This window comes from Trematomus bernacchii, unplaced genomic scaffold (genome assembly GCF_902827165.1).
Source record: "Trematomus bernacchii unplaced genomic scaffold, fTreBer1.1, whole genome shotgun sequence".
Taxonomy (NCBI): Eukaryota; Metazoa; Chordata; class Actinopteri; order Perciformes; family Nototheniidae; genus Trematomus; species Trematomus bernacchii.
This window is the reverse complement of record NW_022987828.1, coordinates 8,905,224-8,923,909: the sequence shown is the minus strand read 5'-3', so window position 1 is coordinate 8,923,909 and position 18,686 is coordinate 8,905,224. Positions and strand designations below refer to the sequence as shown.

At 44.0% G+C, this 18,686-nt stretch overlaps 1 protein-coding gene across 1 annotated transcript in view; it reads right to left on the bottom strand.

Moving 5' to 3' along the window:
• zmiz1a (zinc finger, MIZ-type containing 1a) overlaps positions 1-18,686 on the bottom strand; it is a 98,259-nt gene that overhangs the window by 16,575 nt on the left and 62,998 nt on the right. Inside the window, 3 exon segments of the mRNA XM_034152074.1 lie at positions 9,550-9,655; positions 12,769-12,882; positions 15,486-15,594. Coding sequence (XP_034007965.1) covers positions 9,550-9,655; positions 12,769-12,882; positions 15,486-15,554 — 289 coding nt within the window. The 5' untranslated portion in view covers positions 15,555-15,594.

Below are 18,686 nucleotides of genomic sequence, written 5' to 3'. Positions count from 1 at the left end.
GAATCAGCCTCTAACTTCAAATGTGTTATTTCTGCTTTTTTTGACAGACTGAAATTTTCCTGAATTGTTTTCTTTTTCATTCGCATTGGTAAAACCATGCAGTTTTTCTTTTTTGGCTGGTTTGACAGAATTTCATCCACGACCTCTGGCAGTACACCAGACACGAGGACAGAGGGGGGGAGAAGATGAATGGAAGGATGCTAGACAGAGGACAGGTGGAGATGGAGGGAGTGGGCGGATCCCCTCCTCCCCGGGATGTGTGTGGGTCACAAGCCAAAGAGATGCTGCAGCCCAGAAAGGGAGGGTAGCTCTACCTGAGTCACTCTGACATCTCCTGCAGGTGCTGGTTTCTGTGGGGTTCAAATTACACATTTTTAAATGGGGCAGAGTTATAAGAATCAGCATGAACACCAAACATAATGCAGTATGACGACCGGGTCGGACTTAAGGTGCAAAATGTCGGAGCTCAGGCGGGAAATGTGGGATCTCCGTGTCGCATGTTGACACAAAAAACAACAAATACAGTAAATTACATATGTTATGTTCAGTGGGGTGTGACTAGGGTGTGATTGAGACAGATTTACATTTCTTAACATAAAGTGACTTTAAATGTCCATTCTCAATGTATGTGCTGTTATAACATGATTCAAGGACTAATAAGTTAAAGCACTTTGTTGCAAAAGCTTATTTTCTTTATATATTACACTCTATTTTCAAGAAAATAAATGACTGGTTTAATTTGTTTCCCTAATTAATGTATGAACAGCACACTTACACCCTAAAAGTCTCCCTCCGGAAATTCAAACGAGCCTCAGTTCATAATGAAATGAAAAAAAAAAAAGCAGAAAAAAAAACTATGAAAGATTTTTGGCATTACTCTTAATAATACAAATTTCAAAATAGTTTATTTTCACTGACTAGTTGTTCCAGCTCTATTTAAGATGCTTTATAAATATTGGGTCGCAAATGAGTACAACCACGTCAGTTGCAAAGTCCTTCAGGTTTGCTTTAGGTACATCTGTTATGACATTGTCCTATAGATTTGACCTACATCCGCGCTGGAATATGAAATTCAGGTGGCCGGTCAGGTGTTCTGTGAGTCAGCGCGTCCTGCTTACAGTGTTAAGCCTGGGGTCACGGCCTTCCACATCTGTATCAGAAAACTGTCACAACACTCACAATGATCCTACGTACGCTCACATCTATTATTCACATCTGAGTCACACACAATGTGCAGTAAATATGCACAGTTTCACTCATAGGCATGTAAAAGAAAGCAGGGAAATGCACATGGGCGCACAGGTATGTGGACAAAAGCATACGTACAAAAATAGAAAATAAAAAGTCGAGTAAATATGGAAACTGAGGTGTGTGTTGGTGAGCAAACAAACACAGTCGGTGTCTGTGCTTTGTGAAGATGTGCTTATAGAGTAAGGCGCCTCACACGGTGAGAAAGAGCATCAGAGAACAGCAAGCTGTGAATGAATTGCTCTTATCAGCAAAGCACAGCTTCTCACCACTGGAAGGGGAACTAGTAAATATCACATTCCTAATTATAACCAGACACACTTCTTCCACAATATGTATTTCATCTCACACTGTTGTTCCGTCAATGAAATCATTAGGGTGAAAAACACAAACAAGGATTCTCAGATTTCCTGGAGCTGCTGTTTCAATTATAAGACAAGTGATTAAAAAGGGTGATGAGATTCCAGCTGTGGCCTTTTTTGAGGTATTTTAGTAAGGCAAGGATGTCTTGAGAAGTATCAATGGGAGGATGTCAACACACCTTGAGTGGAGCGCTGAATAGATAAGGAAGCAATTAACAAGACTGAAGAATTTCTTCCTGAAACACATCCTACATGAATACTACAGTATGTAGCCTGGAGCCCTGAGAGCTCCACCCTCTCCACTATCACTACCTGACATCAGTTTGTCCAACCAGAATTTCCTCTCACATATCTCAAGCAGTAACTCTGACACAACTTTACCTATTCACACTTGCTTTCAGTCAGAGGAAGGGGGGGGGGGGGGTGTCAAGTATGGAAATGATTCACAGAAAAAGCAGACAAACATACAGTTTAAAATCAAATGTCATGAATGAGTCACCAGACAGGCTGATGGGAAGTACCGAGAGTGCAGTCACAGAAGGTCACAGAAGTGTGTTGAGCACGAGATACAAACACAGCTTTGGGGCCAGAGAGAAAGGAGGAAGGCCAGAGGGAGAGGGCGGCTGCATGTGGCTTTAAGGGTGAGGAAGTAGTGTTGTGTATTGGCAAGAATCTGTACATATCATACAAAGATACTGGGGATTCAGTATATTAGAGTACTGTAAGCAAGGGGATACATTTACTTTTTAAATCCAATAAAATACTATTATTATTTATTTCTAGTCTTTTAATGTCTCTAATATACAATGCCTTGTCTTTTTATGCTGCTGCAATGCAAACATGTCCCAAATTGGGATTAATAAAGTACTTATTATCTTATTATAATATAATTTATAGTATGATATGTTCAAATCAGAGTAAAATGACAATAGTTATGAGTTAATTAATTCATGAATCAAAGACCCTGTAACAACATCTTGTGCAATCTGAGCTATGTCTGCCAAAAAACGTTGAAAGTGAATAATCTTCACTTATCAGGAGAGTTTTTGAGTATTGATACAATATACCAAAGCATGATATCATGATACTGGAGTAGAGTACTGTATGGATATTCTTGTAGACCCTGTGAGGATGCAGGTGGTTTCTGCGGTTTACACCCTGCTCTGGTTAACAGGAAGTGCTGCAGGCCAACGACAGCTAGCTGGAAGTCGTATTGTGTTGAAGAGTTTTCGACATAAAGTCAATCTTGTTGTTGTTTGCAACAGCAATTAAGTTGTCAGTGTTAAAATGATGTCAAACATTATATAGCCAGCAACATCATGACACTTTTACTGCCCTTTACTCATTCATGTAAAGTAAGTGTTTTCACCTAATGAGACACTGACTTTACCAGAACAGCAACTTTTTAACATCACTGAAAGAGTGCACTGATCTAACTGCATTGTCCTTCCTCTACACCCCCCCCCCCCCCCCCCCCCCCCTCCTCCCTCTGCTGATGAGTGGACAGGCGGACAGGCTCCAGCTCCGAGCAGAGGTCAACAACTTAAAAAAAGAATCCACCGTGGAAAAGTAGGTCATCTCTTCCTGACATAAAAACACTAACGCACGCACACTTGAACTGTTCAAATCAAGATGGGTATGTGCTCCTTATGGTGACATCATTTGGAGAAAAAAAAAGGTCGTTAAATGTACGATGCTGCTTAATTTTCACAAGGACTCAATCTTACCTCAATACATAATTGACAGCAATGGCCATTATTGTGTCCTTAAGGTGTCTAAAGTAAATCAACTAAATACAAACTGACAAAACCATGTGTTTTTGTTCCTTCTATTTCTATTTTATTTTCCTAACCCTGAGCATGACCTTACATCACAGCAATTTTAACCCCACCATTAACCCTCAACAGAAAGAACAAAACATCACCTTAACTGTAACCTTTAACCACAAAACCCAGAAACAAGACAACACTTAACCAATACACACGTCAATGTATTCTTGTGCACATTGCACACAGGCAGAAACAACCTCAGAGTAACCCTTTGACAGAAGCGCATGTAGGTCAACCTGTGGTCAGCTGATCTGCCCTGATCCTGTCCTGTGTGAGCAGCCAGTGCTTTGGACTATACTCACACTAAACACCAGACAAGATAGAGGAAGCCCATTTTATATATGGCCTAAGTTACAGCTCTAGACACAACAATGACAAAGCACAATTTCATTGAAAAGTTTTGCATAAGTATTTACCTAAATCAACTTCTCAATTGGCCTCAGTTAACTCCTGATCCTGCCCTACGCATACTTAAATAATATACCAAACAGCTTTGTGCAGAGACACACACGTGGACAGCGGACACAAACACACACACTTACCCAGAGCCAAGCAAAGTCCCTGCACATCTCATCTTATTCCCTTCATAGTGCAGAGAAAAGACTCAAGTGTCACAAATGCTCCTGTTCCCGCAGAGGCCAGTGGCAACTCTCAGAGCTTTTGCTGCTTCCAAGCCTCCTGCCTGCGCCTTATCACTCCCAGCACATATCCCTTACTCACTTGCTCACTCTTTCTTTCTCACTTCCTCTCTCCTCTCCTGTCTTCCTGTCTTCTTTCCCTTTGCTCACTCTCCTTCTCCTCCCTTGCTCTCTGATCTGTCTTTTCCCCTTGTCCAGCGTCTGCACAATGCACATCAATTATTCAGAGGCAGTCTCCCGGTTTCTCCGGCTTATCCAATCAGAGCGGGGCTCTGGACTAATGGGCTCCTGCTGTACCTGCTACCGGCTCCAACACACTCTCGAGACTGCAGGGGGGGGAGGGAGGGAAAAAAAGGGAGAGAAATAGACAGAGAGAGCAGAGGAGACAGTCGAGGAGGAAGGAGGAAGCGATAAAGACAACGAGACGTCGCAGACAAACAGATAGAGAAGATATTCCAGTGTTTCTCACCTCTGTCGTGAGGTGCTGTTATTGATGTGCTCTGCCTAGTCTGTCTCGCGCTCCATTTCCCTGTTACTCTAAGCTGCCGTCACAGACGTAGACACACGGGCACACACAGGAACACACATGCATAATCTGACAATGTGACTGCCATTTGTCAGGAAGGGCTAAAAAGAGGAAACAACAAGAGAAGAATCTGCAAGCTCAGATTGCAAACTTGCATAAATGGGTGGAGCCAAGTATGCTATGCAAGGCTGGCTGCAGGCCAACACATGAGAGAGGAAGTGGGAGAAGATACAGCATGAGATGTAAAGATCAATCTACTCAAAGGCAAACAAATAGTGAATGATCAAAGAGGGGATTCCTGCCTGCAGGACATCTTAACCTGACAACGTCCCCTTGTCTTCATCGGAGGCCACTAAATCCCATTAACAACACACATCAGAGACTTGCAGAATATCTGAGTGCAACTGAATTAAAGAAGAGGCAGAATGATGAGGGTGAATCTGAGTTCAGCTTCTCTACGCCTGCCCCTACCATAACCCGACATGGTGACAAAACACACTGACTGAATTAACTATGATTGTTCTCTCTCCTCACCTAAATGTTGAGATGTGCAGCTGAAGAGCGGGAACGCACACTGGCCTTGTGACCGCAGAGGGAAGTTGTCTTTTTGTGTGACAGACACACAGTCATCAACAGTTGCACCAATCACAGAATCGAAACAGACACAACAGAGGCATTGTTGGACAGAAATATAACTTGAAAAGGGTGTAGCTAAAGGCCCCTAGGGGATGATAAGGAGGGGGAGGGGGGGTAAGTCCTGAGGTAAGGGTGCCAGATCAGTCAACCCTGAACAAAAGGAGGATTTAAATCATTTGCTCATCTAGTTTTGACAAGAACAAAGTACAAGAACAAAGTACTCTGTGTTGGGGGGTGCTTCTGCACTGCCGGCTCAGCTGGGATATTACCAACATGAGTTTACTTGCAACTGTGTAAACCAAACTAATTAAATAGCAATTGATAGAGGACCCAATCAGCCAGAGGCAGTAACATGCAGCTACCCTAATAAGTATTTCCCCATGAGCTTTTTTGCTATACACTTCATAGTGAAGTTCTGAAGGTAGATTTGGGTTGCAAAGGGGTTTCATCATCTAAGGCGAGCCACTGGAGAGTGTCAAGAGGAGAGGCCTAGCCTGCTAAAAATAAACCCCGTTTCCTGTTAATAATTCAGCGCGCTGCTCTTACTCAGCAGTAATTAAATATAAAAGTCTGTAAGGTTGATTGGGTCAGTAACAAAAGGATGCCTACACCTTCCTCTAGTTCTACACACACAGCTCAAAGATGGAAAGAAAGACGGGGTGAGAAAATCAATCAGGGGAACGTAAATTGAGACAGATAAGTGGAAGACTGTTGTAGGCCGGAGCAGGAGAGAGAGGATGTGTGTGTGTGTGTACAGACACTTACACACTATGCAATGAAATCTCTAAAAAGGCTAAGGGGAGTACCCTCAGCTGCACTTGCTTACTGAATTATGGAGATTATGAGTTGGTGAAATGTTGTTGTGAGCTCTGTGTGTGGGTTGGTGTGTTTTTACAGGACATGGAGTTACAGCCACACCCTAGAAGTTTTCTGTCTTGTTGACACAGCAGAGTGGCTGTTTTCCTGAGATGAACTGTGAGCACGCTCTGTTCACTGACAATTCTGCTGGAACAATTTTACTTTTTAATGTCACACGCGAGTAGGCAGAGGGAATACTTAAAAACACAACAGGAACAAATGAAGATCTTTTCGTCATATTTTCCCTTTTCTTTCTCCAAACAGCTAAAAACAAAGACAATTATCACATGTGTAGATAAAAGAGATCTTACAAATCACCTGCTCTTTAACAAAACATAATAAGCATTCACTACTGGAGCTCAACCTTCTGATAACATGAGATGCCAACATAAATTATGAAATTGTTATTTCTGTGAGCGAGACAGGGGAACAACAAGCAGCAACCTGACTTTGAGCATTAAAGTAGTTTTCTTAGAACATACTGATCATTCCAGGGAGCAGCAACCTTTAATCCGGAGCCTGTCAGGTCATGTTGAAAAAACAATGAGTACAACTGAGTAACACTTCAGATTTACTTTCATCTATAAAAAACTTAACAGGAGGAGAAAAGGCAAGTTAATTGACATTTAAAAGTGTCATAATGATAATGTTATGGGTTTATTATCGGAGCTCGTGCTTCATAAAGAAAGGAAACAACTATGTTGGTGACAAGAGTGGCAGACTCACTGAGGAAGGAAACAGTAAAAGCCTTGATAGATTATGTGCCTAATCTGATTTAGAGTCTGCTGAACTTCACAGTAGCCCAACAGCTCAGAGTCTCTTAGAGCTCTGTCTGTTTGTAGGGCAGCAGCACATCTATTATCTAATGACCCTCTCTGCTGGAGGTCAGCTAGCATAGTAGCAGATTATAACAGGGAAACATAAACAACTCTGTTTGCAAAAAAGAAGCATCATGTGCGACTCCACAAAATACAAACTTCAAAGTCGTTCTTTTCAAGAGTGTAAACTAAACGCACATATGCTAGCCGCTAGTATGCTAACTGCGTAAAGCTGGCGGAGAGAGAAAACAGTGATAATGCTAGCTCACATAACAGAAGATTAATCTCATTCAGATTAGAGCAACAAGCTAATCCCTAAAACCTCGCCACAAGGTCGTAAACTTAAGACAGCTCATCAGCTGCAGTCTGCTGTCGCTGAAAATCTCTCCAATGAGATTGACAAGTCTCACAGGGCAACACTTTATTGGGATAAGTGCAACTTAAGTGCGACTTCAGGCATTTGAGGTTGTATCTTTACTTGAGTAAAGACAGGGATAAACAAGCACATGCAAAAAGAAAATGATAAATGCAAGATGGAAAATGTTCTTTATACTGTAGATGTGTAAATGTTCTAGTAGCCTTTCTAATAACTTACTGGCAATCATATATCACTAGTAAATTCAGCTTTTTGCACACTCCCTGCAGCAAGTCCATTTTGTAGTTGAGTGAGAAAAGCACACGCCAACCTACATTTACAACGACTCAAGTTGTCAAACTGTTAGCAGAAAAGTAGGGTAGCAATAATTGTTTTATCAATTTCCTCTTTAACCGATGCTCTGAAGGGAAGCGTCTGTGTGATTGATTTGCAGTCTTAAGAGTCTGCCTCTCTCCCCAGAGGAGCTCCGCAGAGAGCATCCCAGACTCCTCGGCTCTCGTCTGGGCTCTCAGGTGTCAGAGCCGCGGCCCTCTGTCGCCATGCAGGCTGTCAGAAGATTGTGCTGGGGTTTGCACAATTAAAACACACATTCGTGGATGAACAGATACACACACAAAGACAGTAAAATGATGACTTTACACAGGCCAATGCTTCTCTTCATCCTTGTTGCTACATTTGTATGACCGCATGTATGTGTCTCTGAGTTAGACTGTGCATCAGGTCTCCTCTGCTGCCACCCATCTGCTTTTTTCAGACAGACGTCCTTGTAAGGGAGGTAAGACGGATGCTAAGTGAGTAAGATCTGCCCTGAGTCACATCTGCCTCCCACCCTTACAGCCTGCCTGCCTTGTTTGATGACTAGCCCGACATATCTCCAATTCCCCCCCATCCCGCATAATTACACTACAGTTCCCATTTGTCCGCTGTGCATAAACAGCTCTTCCTGAAACCCAGTGCTGTCTTCTATTAGATCCCAGAACCATCAGTAGGCCTGAGGATGATTCTGACTGTCAGTCGGGCCCAGACAGCCAGCCAGTCAGAGCCATGCCTGGACAACAATCACATTACCCCAACACAGGAACACACAGAGAGAGAAACACAGCAATCAATATTGTTCACTGACATCTGTCTGACCACTTAGGTTCCTCCCAGCAAGACGCTTCCCACCACAACTGAAAGAGGATATCCGGCTCGAGCAAAATGTACATATCATGGGATCATGTTAGCGAAAAAACATCAGAAACTGATACATATCAAGCCTTATATTCAGATGCAACACGTCCCATATTAAGAATAAGAGGGTAAGATTTCAGACTGTCTCAGTTACTGTCACTGCACTTCCTGTTATAAAACAGTGATATATTCGCCCAGACAGAACAACAAAAGAATCAGACAGCTTAATCAAAATATTTGACTCTTACACCTGCCACGTATGTAACTGGTGAAACAAGAGGTTTATCTGTGTTCTGACTGGCTGGCTACAGATTTGTCAGGCAGAGTGAGTGGTCCAGCAAACATCAGCGACACCTCCCCGGCCATCCATCTCTTTCGCTCTCTCCCATCTCCCGCCCTCTGCACATTTCACTTTGACAAATGCACAAGAACAGGGCCGCTCCTGCAGGACTGTGGGAGGCGGGGAGGGGAGGTATGGATCGGAGAGGGGAAATTGGATTTGATAGATAAATGTCTGAGGATAGCATTACTGCTCACTCCTTCTCTCTCTACTATCCATGTGTGTGTGTGCATGCAGGTGTGGGTCTGAGTGGAAGGACTGTTGAGTAGACTGTTTTTGTGAAGCTACCACCCGGACAGCTCATCTCAATAGCACATTAATGTTTAATGGGGACTAAAAATATCTGACATTATACAGTAATGCTCTATGGGCTTTTTGTGTGATGTCTGTGGTCGCAGTCGCACATTTGCAAACCACAACTTCATGGTAACTTTATTTGGTTTTTAAGCATTGACAGGAACAAAATAGTATACAAGCTAAACTGTTAGTGTAATTATTGTGTTAAGTATTAGGCAGCTACTTTGTGCATTCATGGCCTGAGCTTGAAAATGAAACTCTTCCGTCTACTGGACTTTAAACAATACAGCGTTTTGTATTAATTGTTTTATTGCATGAAAAAGTGGGTAATAGCAGCATGAAGAACAATGAGCACTGTGTAGACCGCTGTCTTGCAAGTCAACAGCAGCAAATGGGATGATGTATGAGCATGCATCTGCTGGTATGTTAGTAAAGGGGTGGGTCTTACCTGCAGACTTGGGAGTGAATTTGTCCCGGTTAGCAGCACACACAGCTAGTACCCTGTAGCCCAGGTCCAGATCGTACCCCTGCTGAGCAGCGACGCGACTCACCACCTGCAGATCAGCATTACATCAACTGTTTTGTAATCATTACAGCATTTGGATTCAATCATTATCTATCTATACACTTTCTTATGCAACACCATAACCATATTGATCTTTTACATGAACAATGAATGCTAAATAAGCAGTTAAGGCGTTGCTAAGGCATCTTAAACCCTTGTACTCACATAGCTGTGTTAATATATTTGAACAGCTGCTATTATTGAATTCCCTTTTTCTTCAGACACACATTCAATAAACACTTAAAGGTGGGGTATGTACATTTGGAGAAACCAGCTCGAGTGCGCTCGAATTTGAAAATACACAACCGGAGAAAATCTGCCACTTCCTTACAGAGCCCCTCCTCCAACACACACGAACGCGCACATGACCAATGAGGGCACGAGATAAGTTTGTGCACAGATGGAAGGCTGACAATCAGGTAGGTCATCCAGTTATTTTTAGCCGGGCCGGCTAAAATGATTGGTCGTGCTTTTTACAGCGCCACGCCCACGGCTTCCACAGATTACATTTTTTTATGTATTTATTGTCAAAGCATTTAATATATTCATTGCTATCGGGATGTTAAGAGCATTCCATGGAATATAACAAAAAGTGTTTCTGAAATAAATGACATACCCCACCTTTAAACACACAGATTAATGTGGAGTCTGCAGCGTGGGTTTCTCCAGTGATCCTCAGTCAGGATGAGTCTGATCACTGTATGAACCTTAAAGAGAGGTGAGAGAGCCAAACCACGGTCACTCTGCAAAGCCAGCCGAGCCACGGAAAGGTTATAATCTAACAAGCCTGCTCTGGCCCTAAAGTGAACCGAGTTTGTCTCCTGACAGAATGTCACTGGTTTACTCACAGAGGGAAATGTGGCAATACTAGTGTGTGTGTTTGTTGGAGAGTGGTGTAGAAAAAGTTAGTAATGTATATTTTACCAGCGTCCCCCGAGTGAACAAGGGTTTCAAATCCTCTTTTTCGCTACTTTTTGGAGAATACCCAGTCCCTAGCTCCAAGGTTTTAATAATCCTTTTGTGATAATGACTTCAAACGGAGGTTGAACATTTATGGGACATGAAGCAGGAGCCTCCCGGACTCTAATATAAAGTTAAAGGGGATGCTGAGTGATGTTAAACAGGACTCAGGCGACAGGGGTAAATCATTATTAGAAGGGAACCCCCTTTGCTTTTATCTGCTAACAGATGACAACACCGCCGCTCTCTCTGACCTCAAAACACACATTACCGTTAATAAGGTCAGCCGGGGTGCCTTTTAGGGAGCCAACATAACAACGAGCAGTGATCGTAAAGTGCCTTTGTCACAGGTTATATGGCTGCTTGAGCACGGAATGAAAAGCTTTGAAAATGATGGTAATAAATAGGGTTTATGCGATTGCTTTAAAGATAATGACAATTAATAATGTGCAATTACAGTTTCAAGTAAATCATGGTGGTTTATTTGAAGCTGTTAATGAGAATTCTAGGGATAAGTGCTTCACAACATCATCCATTCAACCCAACCATATTATGCAAACAATGACGAGTCCGACAAACAGTCCAATCGTGTTGCTGTCAATCGTTTAATTTCCTGCGTGAGTGAGTCTGCCCTGCAGTTTGCACAGGGCAGGCAGCCAGCTACAGAGGCTAGCATAGATTCAACAAGGATTTAACAGTGTTTCACCTCATAAGCCTTTTTCAGCTTAATCTCCTTCTGAGGATGAACATCCAGGCCCATAGTCCTGTCAATATTAGAACATTGCTAGAGGGGTGCCAGAAGGTTACTTTGGCATTGATATTTCTGTTTCTCTATTTGCTAGAGGAAAAAGAAACACTTCAGTTCTGTGGTTTATTTCTGCCAAGACAGGTCCTTGTGATCAAAGAGGCAGGAATAATATATACTGTAAGTCTGCCTGCACTGACATTATCCACACTCTTAATACAGTATGCACAAAGAAGAAAAGACAGAAAAAAGACAAATTGTGGAGCAGACTGAGCTAGCAGTGCAGCACTGACAGCTCAGTTGTGTCATCTTTTATTGGCTCTGGAGCCAGAGACCAGAGGATGACCTCCACGTGTGCAACATGCCAGAGGGAACAAGCATCTCCACATGAGGCACACTTTCACTTCAGCTACAAATCTCACGGGCTATGATTGATGCACAGTCATCTTTATATTTCACTTCAGCGCTCTGATACATTACCAGCGCAGTAACGTCAGGAAGATAAAATCCTTGAAAGAATGCTAAGACTTGTTGCGCGCTATAATTCTCCAGATAAGAAGCCGTTCGCTTTCTGAGTCTGATGAAACAATTTAGCTGATGGAAACAGCCCCATACTGAGAGGGATCACAGCGGTGGGCTCCATTGTATAGCTTTTTATCAGCCTTTAAGAGGCTTTTATTGTGATTTACACATTAATGAGCATTTATCTGTTTACTCACGCTACCACTTCAGCTGGGGACAATGTTCCTTCAGTGCTTCATAGGCTGATCTTAACGATAGACGCGTACAACTTTCAATTCTATGCTCTAAAGCCTCTTTCCCAGTGTCACACTGTGACTGTGTATGTAATTGTGTGTGTGTGTGAGTTTGTTCACACACCTGGTACAGGCCAGCTCTCTGGCCCAGTGCCCAGATCGATGAATGGTAGGTGGTGAACTGAAAGGCGATAGCCAGGGGTGACTGGCTACCCACAGTCCTGTTCAAACCTCTTTTTATTGTGCATGTGAGTGTTAAGCACAAAGTGGAGCGAAGCAGTGGGTGACAAGGACTTTAACCTCTGTCACTGGCCCCTGACGGGCTGGGCAGCTGCCTCGGATAAGTGCTGGATACAAACCTTACAAACCTGGTGTGACTATAACCTGCTACTGACTGTTTTACTCAAATCGGAAGCGAAAAATAGTTTAACCCAAATAGAAAAGGTCAATATAACTATATAATTCATCTTGTTTTAGCTGTTGCATCGTCTAGGTTAACCTGAAACATGAAAGTAGGCTAAAAGTGGACAAATCGACCCGACTGTTTTTCCTTCGTGTCCAAAATCGAATTATTGTTTTGCTCATGTCTCCTAAAAAGTACCTGAAAAACTCCACGAAAAACCATAATTACTGTTTGCATACCGTCAGACATCCCATGAGGCTTTGCTCGAAAGGTCGCTGGAAGGCCCGGGGATCTCCACACCAGTCGAGCAGCTCTGTGGCCGCCGAGTGGAAGTTGGCCGGGTTCTGTAAGTGCTGTGCAAACACAGAGAGAGGAGACTGCCATTAGAAACAATGGAAAATAATGAGCGTGATTTTTTTTTCAAATTAAGTACAAATTGGAAAAACACTGAAACCAAATAGTTTGGCAGCCCCACAGCCTCCCTCCAAACTGCCTTGATTTAATGTCTTGTGTTTCTGCGCAACCCTGTGAGGACCTTGACTCCTTCCAATGTACGCCCACTCAGGGCTCCGCTGCATTGTGGGAAGAAGATCACACCCATATCAACAATGATGCCAGTGTTTCCTGTTAATCTCTCTTGGCAACACCCAGCCCTCACCCCCCTGACCCACACAGCAACCACATATTTCCCTCCAACTCTCCTTCTCCCTCTTCCCTTCATTCATTGCCTTTTTTTTTTTTTTAAAGAACGTAACAGAGCCTCGGCACCAGAGGTCCACTGGCTGGCTTGGCTGTGCACAAAGAAAAACAACCTTGGTCCTGGCAGCTATGTGTGCAGACTCAATGCGCGCCGTTGGTGTGTTGTCTAATCTCTTTCAGTCTCTCTCTGTCTCTCTCGCTTGCTCACTGAGGCCTGAAACAGTTGAGTCTTTTCTTCCCAGTGTCTGAAGGCTACTCAGGCTGGCAGGACACAATAAGCGGTTTTAAAATTGGGCTCCCTTTCTTCATGGCTCAGGAGGTTAATAGCTCTGAAATGGCGCGGAGCTGCAGCGTGTTCAGTCGGCGAGATTGAGCCCACTTGAAAGCATTTATTATTCTCATCTGGGGCTGAAGCGTCTTGTTTTGTGTGTTCTTGCAGAAAAGGTAGAACTATTGTCTTTAGGGGGCAGCAGAGGTGAGCGTTTTTTCAGAAGGGGCAGCTTTTCGGGCAGCGTGTGACAAAAGGGCTCTTGGGTGCGAAATGTGGCCTAACATGTCAGGCCTGGTACCCGCCTGCAGAGACAATCTCGGAATACTTCCAATGATATCATGAGCTCCAAGAGAGGCCTTAAGTGACTCATATGTTTTGATGTGAAGATTAGCCATTATCGAGCTATCGCTGCGGCCTCACAGAGGTTTGGGTTGATGACGAAGTGAAGCAGTGAGAGTGAGGGAAAGTGAGGGATGCTCTTGTTGAGTGAGAGGGAGGAGGAGAGCCTGTTCTAGATGAGTGATATAATCTGGCATTATTGCAGCTTGATGGGAGGCGTATCAGCCTCCAGCGCGAGAGGAATCAGAACTGGCACAGCAGGGGCTGTCTGTCTGGATCTGAACTCACAGCTCCTCCTCTGCAGCGCTCGCCACCGACTCTGCCTGACAACCTCAACTCTGGCGTGAGGGGGAGGACGGCGGAGTGAAATAGCTCTGCTGAGTTTTTTTAGGGAGGAGGATGGGGGGGCCTGAGCTGTTCTTGTTGTTGTTGCTGTTCAGGGTTGGATGAGGACAAGAACGGGGAGGGCTTCAGCAGACAAAGAGCCAGACGTTTGACAGACTGTCCTCCGTCAGATGATGGACTGACTTAGCCCCTTTTTTTCAGGCCAGCCAAGGATCAGGCTGTTTATGCCGCCTACCTGGGCCTGGCTGCGTGGAAAACAACACAACACCTGGCTCTGTGCCAGCGGAGGCTTTTCCCCAAACCAAAACAAGACCCTGCTGGCAGGACCGCCACAAGCTCAGCACTCGCCGACTAACTCGCCGCCTTTGAAGTCTGGTTTACTACGAATTCTATTACACCCTGAGCTGAGGAGTATATAAACCAACATTTATTAAGCTAGATGTGTGCAGGCTATTTAGGGCTTATCAGTGACGCCTGAGAAAATAATGGAGAAGGCTTTGTGAAATGAGTAGTGTCAAATTCAAACAAATTCAACTCATTTAAGAAAAGCTGACATTTTGGAAATAAGGCTTTTGACGTCAAGCACTGAGGCAATAAGAGCCTGTTTAGGTTAAGGTTAATAAAGGAGCAGTACAGGAGGTTACGAGGGGCAATAGGGGGGGGGGGGGGGGGGGGGGGTGTTTAACAGCAGGCACAGAGAAAAGGGATATGTCACCTCATAATTGCAAGCTCAAAGCCCTATCATTTACTGATTCACTGTAAGGCGCTGTGTCACATGGATGTTGGGAGATATAAAGGATCACACCCACATAGCATAAACAAATAAGCCCACAGCCTGCCAGCCAGTCAGCCAGTCCTTGTAGCCTATTAATCACAGGCAGAGGCGGTAGCCCTGGGTAATGTCTGACTGTGTCTTTCAGTGTGTATCAGTCTGCGAGGAGTCTCCTAAAACCTGGCAGTCAACAAAGCATTTAAAAAAAACAAAAAAACAACAAGGGCGGCTATACGTCAAGAGTGCCAGGAACGTGATGTAAGGGAGCGCAGGACCAGGAGGGGGAAAGTCTGTTGTGTTGCTCTTTGAAGTCTCTCCTTGTGTGCACTGCCAGATTCTTTTTGCCTCCCTCTCTCCCTCTATGACCCTGTGCAACATGATCTGTGTGACTGGAGCTAATGGCCAGAAAAACTGATGTCCATATAAGGTTCTGAGAGGAGAAAGGAGAAGGAGAAGAAATGCAGCATCTTGCATCAGGCCTCCATGAGTATATGTCTGCATCTAACTGAGTGATTGGTCTATATACACACCTGTTTGATGCACAGCAGCCTGTCATTGGTCTGCTGGATGTGCCGGTCCATTGATGGTAACGTGTTCATTTTGATGTCTTTACCGGGACGCCATCAAAAGTGTGGAAATCTGTAAAAAGGAAACACAAGAGGAGAGGTACGTCTGTTAATAAAACAGGTTTTTATTTAACAGGTGTATGATGATGTAGCCGATGAAGTTCAAACGGCATTTTAGGCGCTTAACAACAGTGGAACCTGCTTGTTTATGCACTGAATCATCGAAGGGCTTGAAAAAACATGTAACAGAGATATTCCACCGCAGCGCTTTACACGCCTAACAGAATAAAGTGATGAAACCTTAAGAAAACATCCATGCTTTTTATGTACCCGTCGGAGAAAAATCGAACACACACTGCAACCGAGAAAAGGACATCAAGTCTTATCTCTCTTTAAAAGAAGCATACCTCACAGTCAAGGTTATCAGCGTGGCAGAGACAACAGATTTATACCCACATCTAAGAGGAGATAAGGTTCAGCTTTACAGCATCCCTTTCTCTCTGCGTATATCTTGTTCTGATCCAACAGTGAGCTGCTACAAGAACAATTTCAGCCCCGCACTCATCACTACATCTCGGAGAAAGCCTGGATTAATAGGTATCGTGCTGGTTTGCCAGCGAGGCCTCCGTCCCTCACCATCCCTCTGTGTTTATCTACATCAGTGTTGGTCCGCCTCACATTCCTCCGCACAAAAGGGGAACTGAAAGACCACAGGTGGGGAGGGGGGGGGAGCCAGGGCTCTAGAAAAGCTGCTCAGTACTGATAAAGGGTCCCCCAAGATCCCCCGCTGTGAGAAACAGAGCGAGAGAACGAATACGATGAAAGAATAGTCCTCAGCCGGGGAGTTTTCATGTGTAATGCTCAGTCTGGTGAGCTAATCTTAGAAAGACTACTGCACACTTTTTCTGTCTCTTTCACTCTTACACACACACTTAAGAGCATGTAAACACAAAAGCTTGAATTCTTCACTTTGATTAAGCGTAAAGGTAAAACTTCAAAGGAACACTTTGAAAATAAGAGTGTATTACTAATCCTCTGAGCTTAAGCATTAGCAGAGTAGAATTACCTGGAGTGCACTCGCACAAAGTCTCAAACATCAGCGGATACTTTGCTCGCATGAGTAAGGGGGAATTTCGGGAGCAAATGTGGTCAAACGGTCTGGTGGCGAAATGTCAGGTTACACAGGCAGTTTTTTTCTGTGAAAAGTATTTACAAAACAGCTGACTTTACATTCTTTAGGGCTCAAAAACACACGCATTTTATGACCATAACTCTGGGTGGCCTAATTCTTCTGCATGTGCTGTCTCCCAGTGTCCAGGAGATGTCTCCCTCTCCTGCTGCTAACCAGCGTGTCTTTCTCACACACTACACCCGGAGCAAGTGGTCCAGAGAGGGCTCCTTTAAGCCCTGACAAGTGCTACAAATCCCCTTCAGCGGCCAGGCAGCTCCACGGACCGCTAACAGGGCACGCTCCAGCCCGGCGCTGGCCATCTGACCTTGTGGATATTGATTAACTGTTTCTACTACAGCTCTCCGTCCAGCTGGCCCAACACACCCGCAGCCAAGACCCAAGAAGAAGGAGGAGGGAGTACGGAGGGGGGGGTGGAGAAATCTGCTTTTTTTTTTTTACCCAATAATCTCCCCTCCTTCCCTCTGTTGAGCTTTCACAAGGTCCAACACACACATCTCCCACAAACGGGCAGAGCTTTTGTTAGTCGATGAATGGACGAGCCTTCGGGGTTCTGAAAGGAAAATGAGTGAGGTGGAAATGCGATTGGCCGGTGGCGTTTCAACTGAGATAAGAAGTCAATCCACCTGACTGACTGTCTGTCCACACAGCACCACACCCCCAAAATGTGTTGCATAACAGACAACACATGAGTGGCAGAAGCCCTCCTCCTGCCCTACATCCTCCCCCCTCCTTGTTACTATCTAAATAAAACACTGTAATCTGTCAAGTCGTCACAGGAAGTCCAATGTTTTACATAACAGTGAAATATTGACATCTCTGCCTCCACTTCTCTACAGATTACAGCTGAAATGAAAATATAAAACTGTAAGAATGGCAGTGATTTCTCCTTTTATCCAGCTTTTTATTTTCTTTGACACTTTTTGTGTGAGCATGCACACGCTGAAGACAGGGCCTGTTTAATCTTTATTGTCTTCCAAACATCTTAATCAGCTCCAAAGGATTACACATCCAATTACGCCGTGCCTGTTACAACCCCTCTTTAAACAGCAGTGGGAGGATGCTGCTATGAATCACAGCAGAGTAACACACCACGAATAATACCAACATCTGAGTACGCCTCTGTTCTTTTCTCTTGACTGTTGCAAAAACAATCACTTCTTGTTTCCCTCCTTTTTTCTTTCCAGAGCAAAACAGGCTGGGGGGGGGGGGGGGGGGGGGGGGGGGGGGGGAGAGAGGGGAAAGAAGACACTGCTCCGAAACAAGAGGAAAGTTTAATGAAAAGCACTGGAGTATGGCAGGGAGGGGGCAAGAGGGGCCGGCTCAGTGGGGAAAAGACACAGGGAGAGGGAAAAAGAACATGTTGAAATTATCTCTTCATTATCAGCAGCAGTGCACACCCACTTATTCAAACATACACATGCGTTGCGTGTGATCACTCACTCACCGGCATGAGTGATTTCTCATTTCAGACAAATGACTACCACCTTTTTTTAGAGTGCAGCTCGCTCTGTGAGTGTGACGGCTGGTGGGGGTTGCATGGAAGCAGTTACAGGATGTCATAATGCACTCAAATAGGGTGTATTGTATAGAGCACATTTTGGGGTAATATGGGTGTTATCAAGATAGTAATATGTGTATTTTCAAACATCAATAAAGATAGTATCAGGGCAAGCCACTATGTGCAAAAAAAGTCAAATGAAGTCAAGTTAAAAATACTGTATTTAATCCTTAAGTGGCACTTTGAGGCAATCAAGTTTGCAAACACAAGTAGGTTGATTTAATTAGATTCGTGAAATGTATTAAATGACCATATAATCAGAATATTTTGCTACTGAAAGTTGACAAACAATGAGCCCTATGAAGCAGTACAAATCCCTCAGCCACACGAAGGCTCTGTATCCTGAGGCCAATATAGTGTTTTCTTAAATTTGTCTGGTACATTTTGTAAGTTATGCTGTGGTTTGAATTTGCTC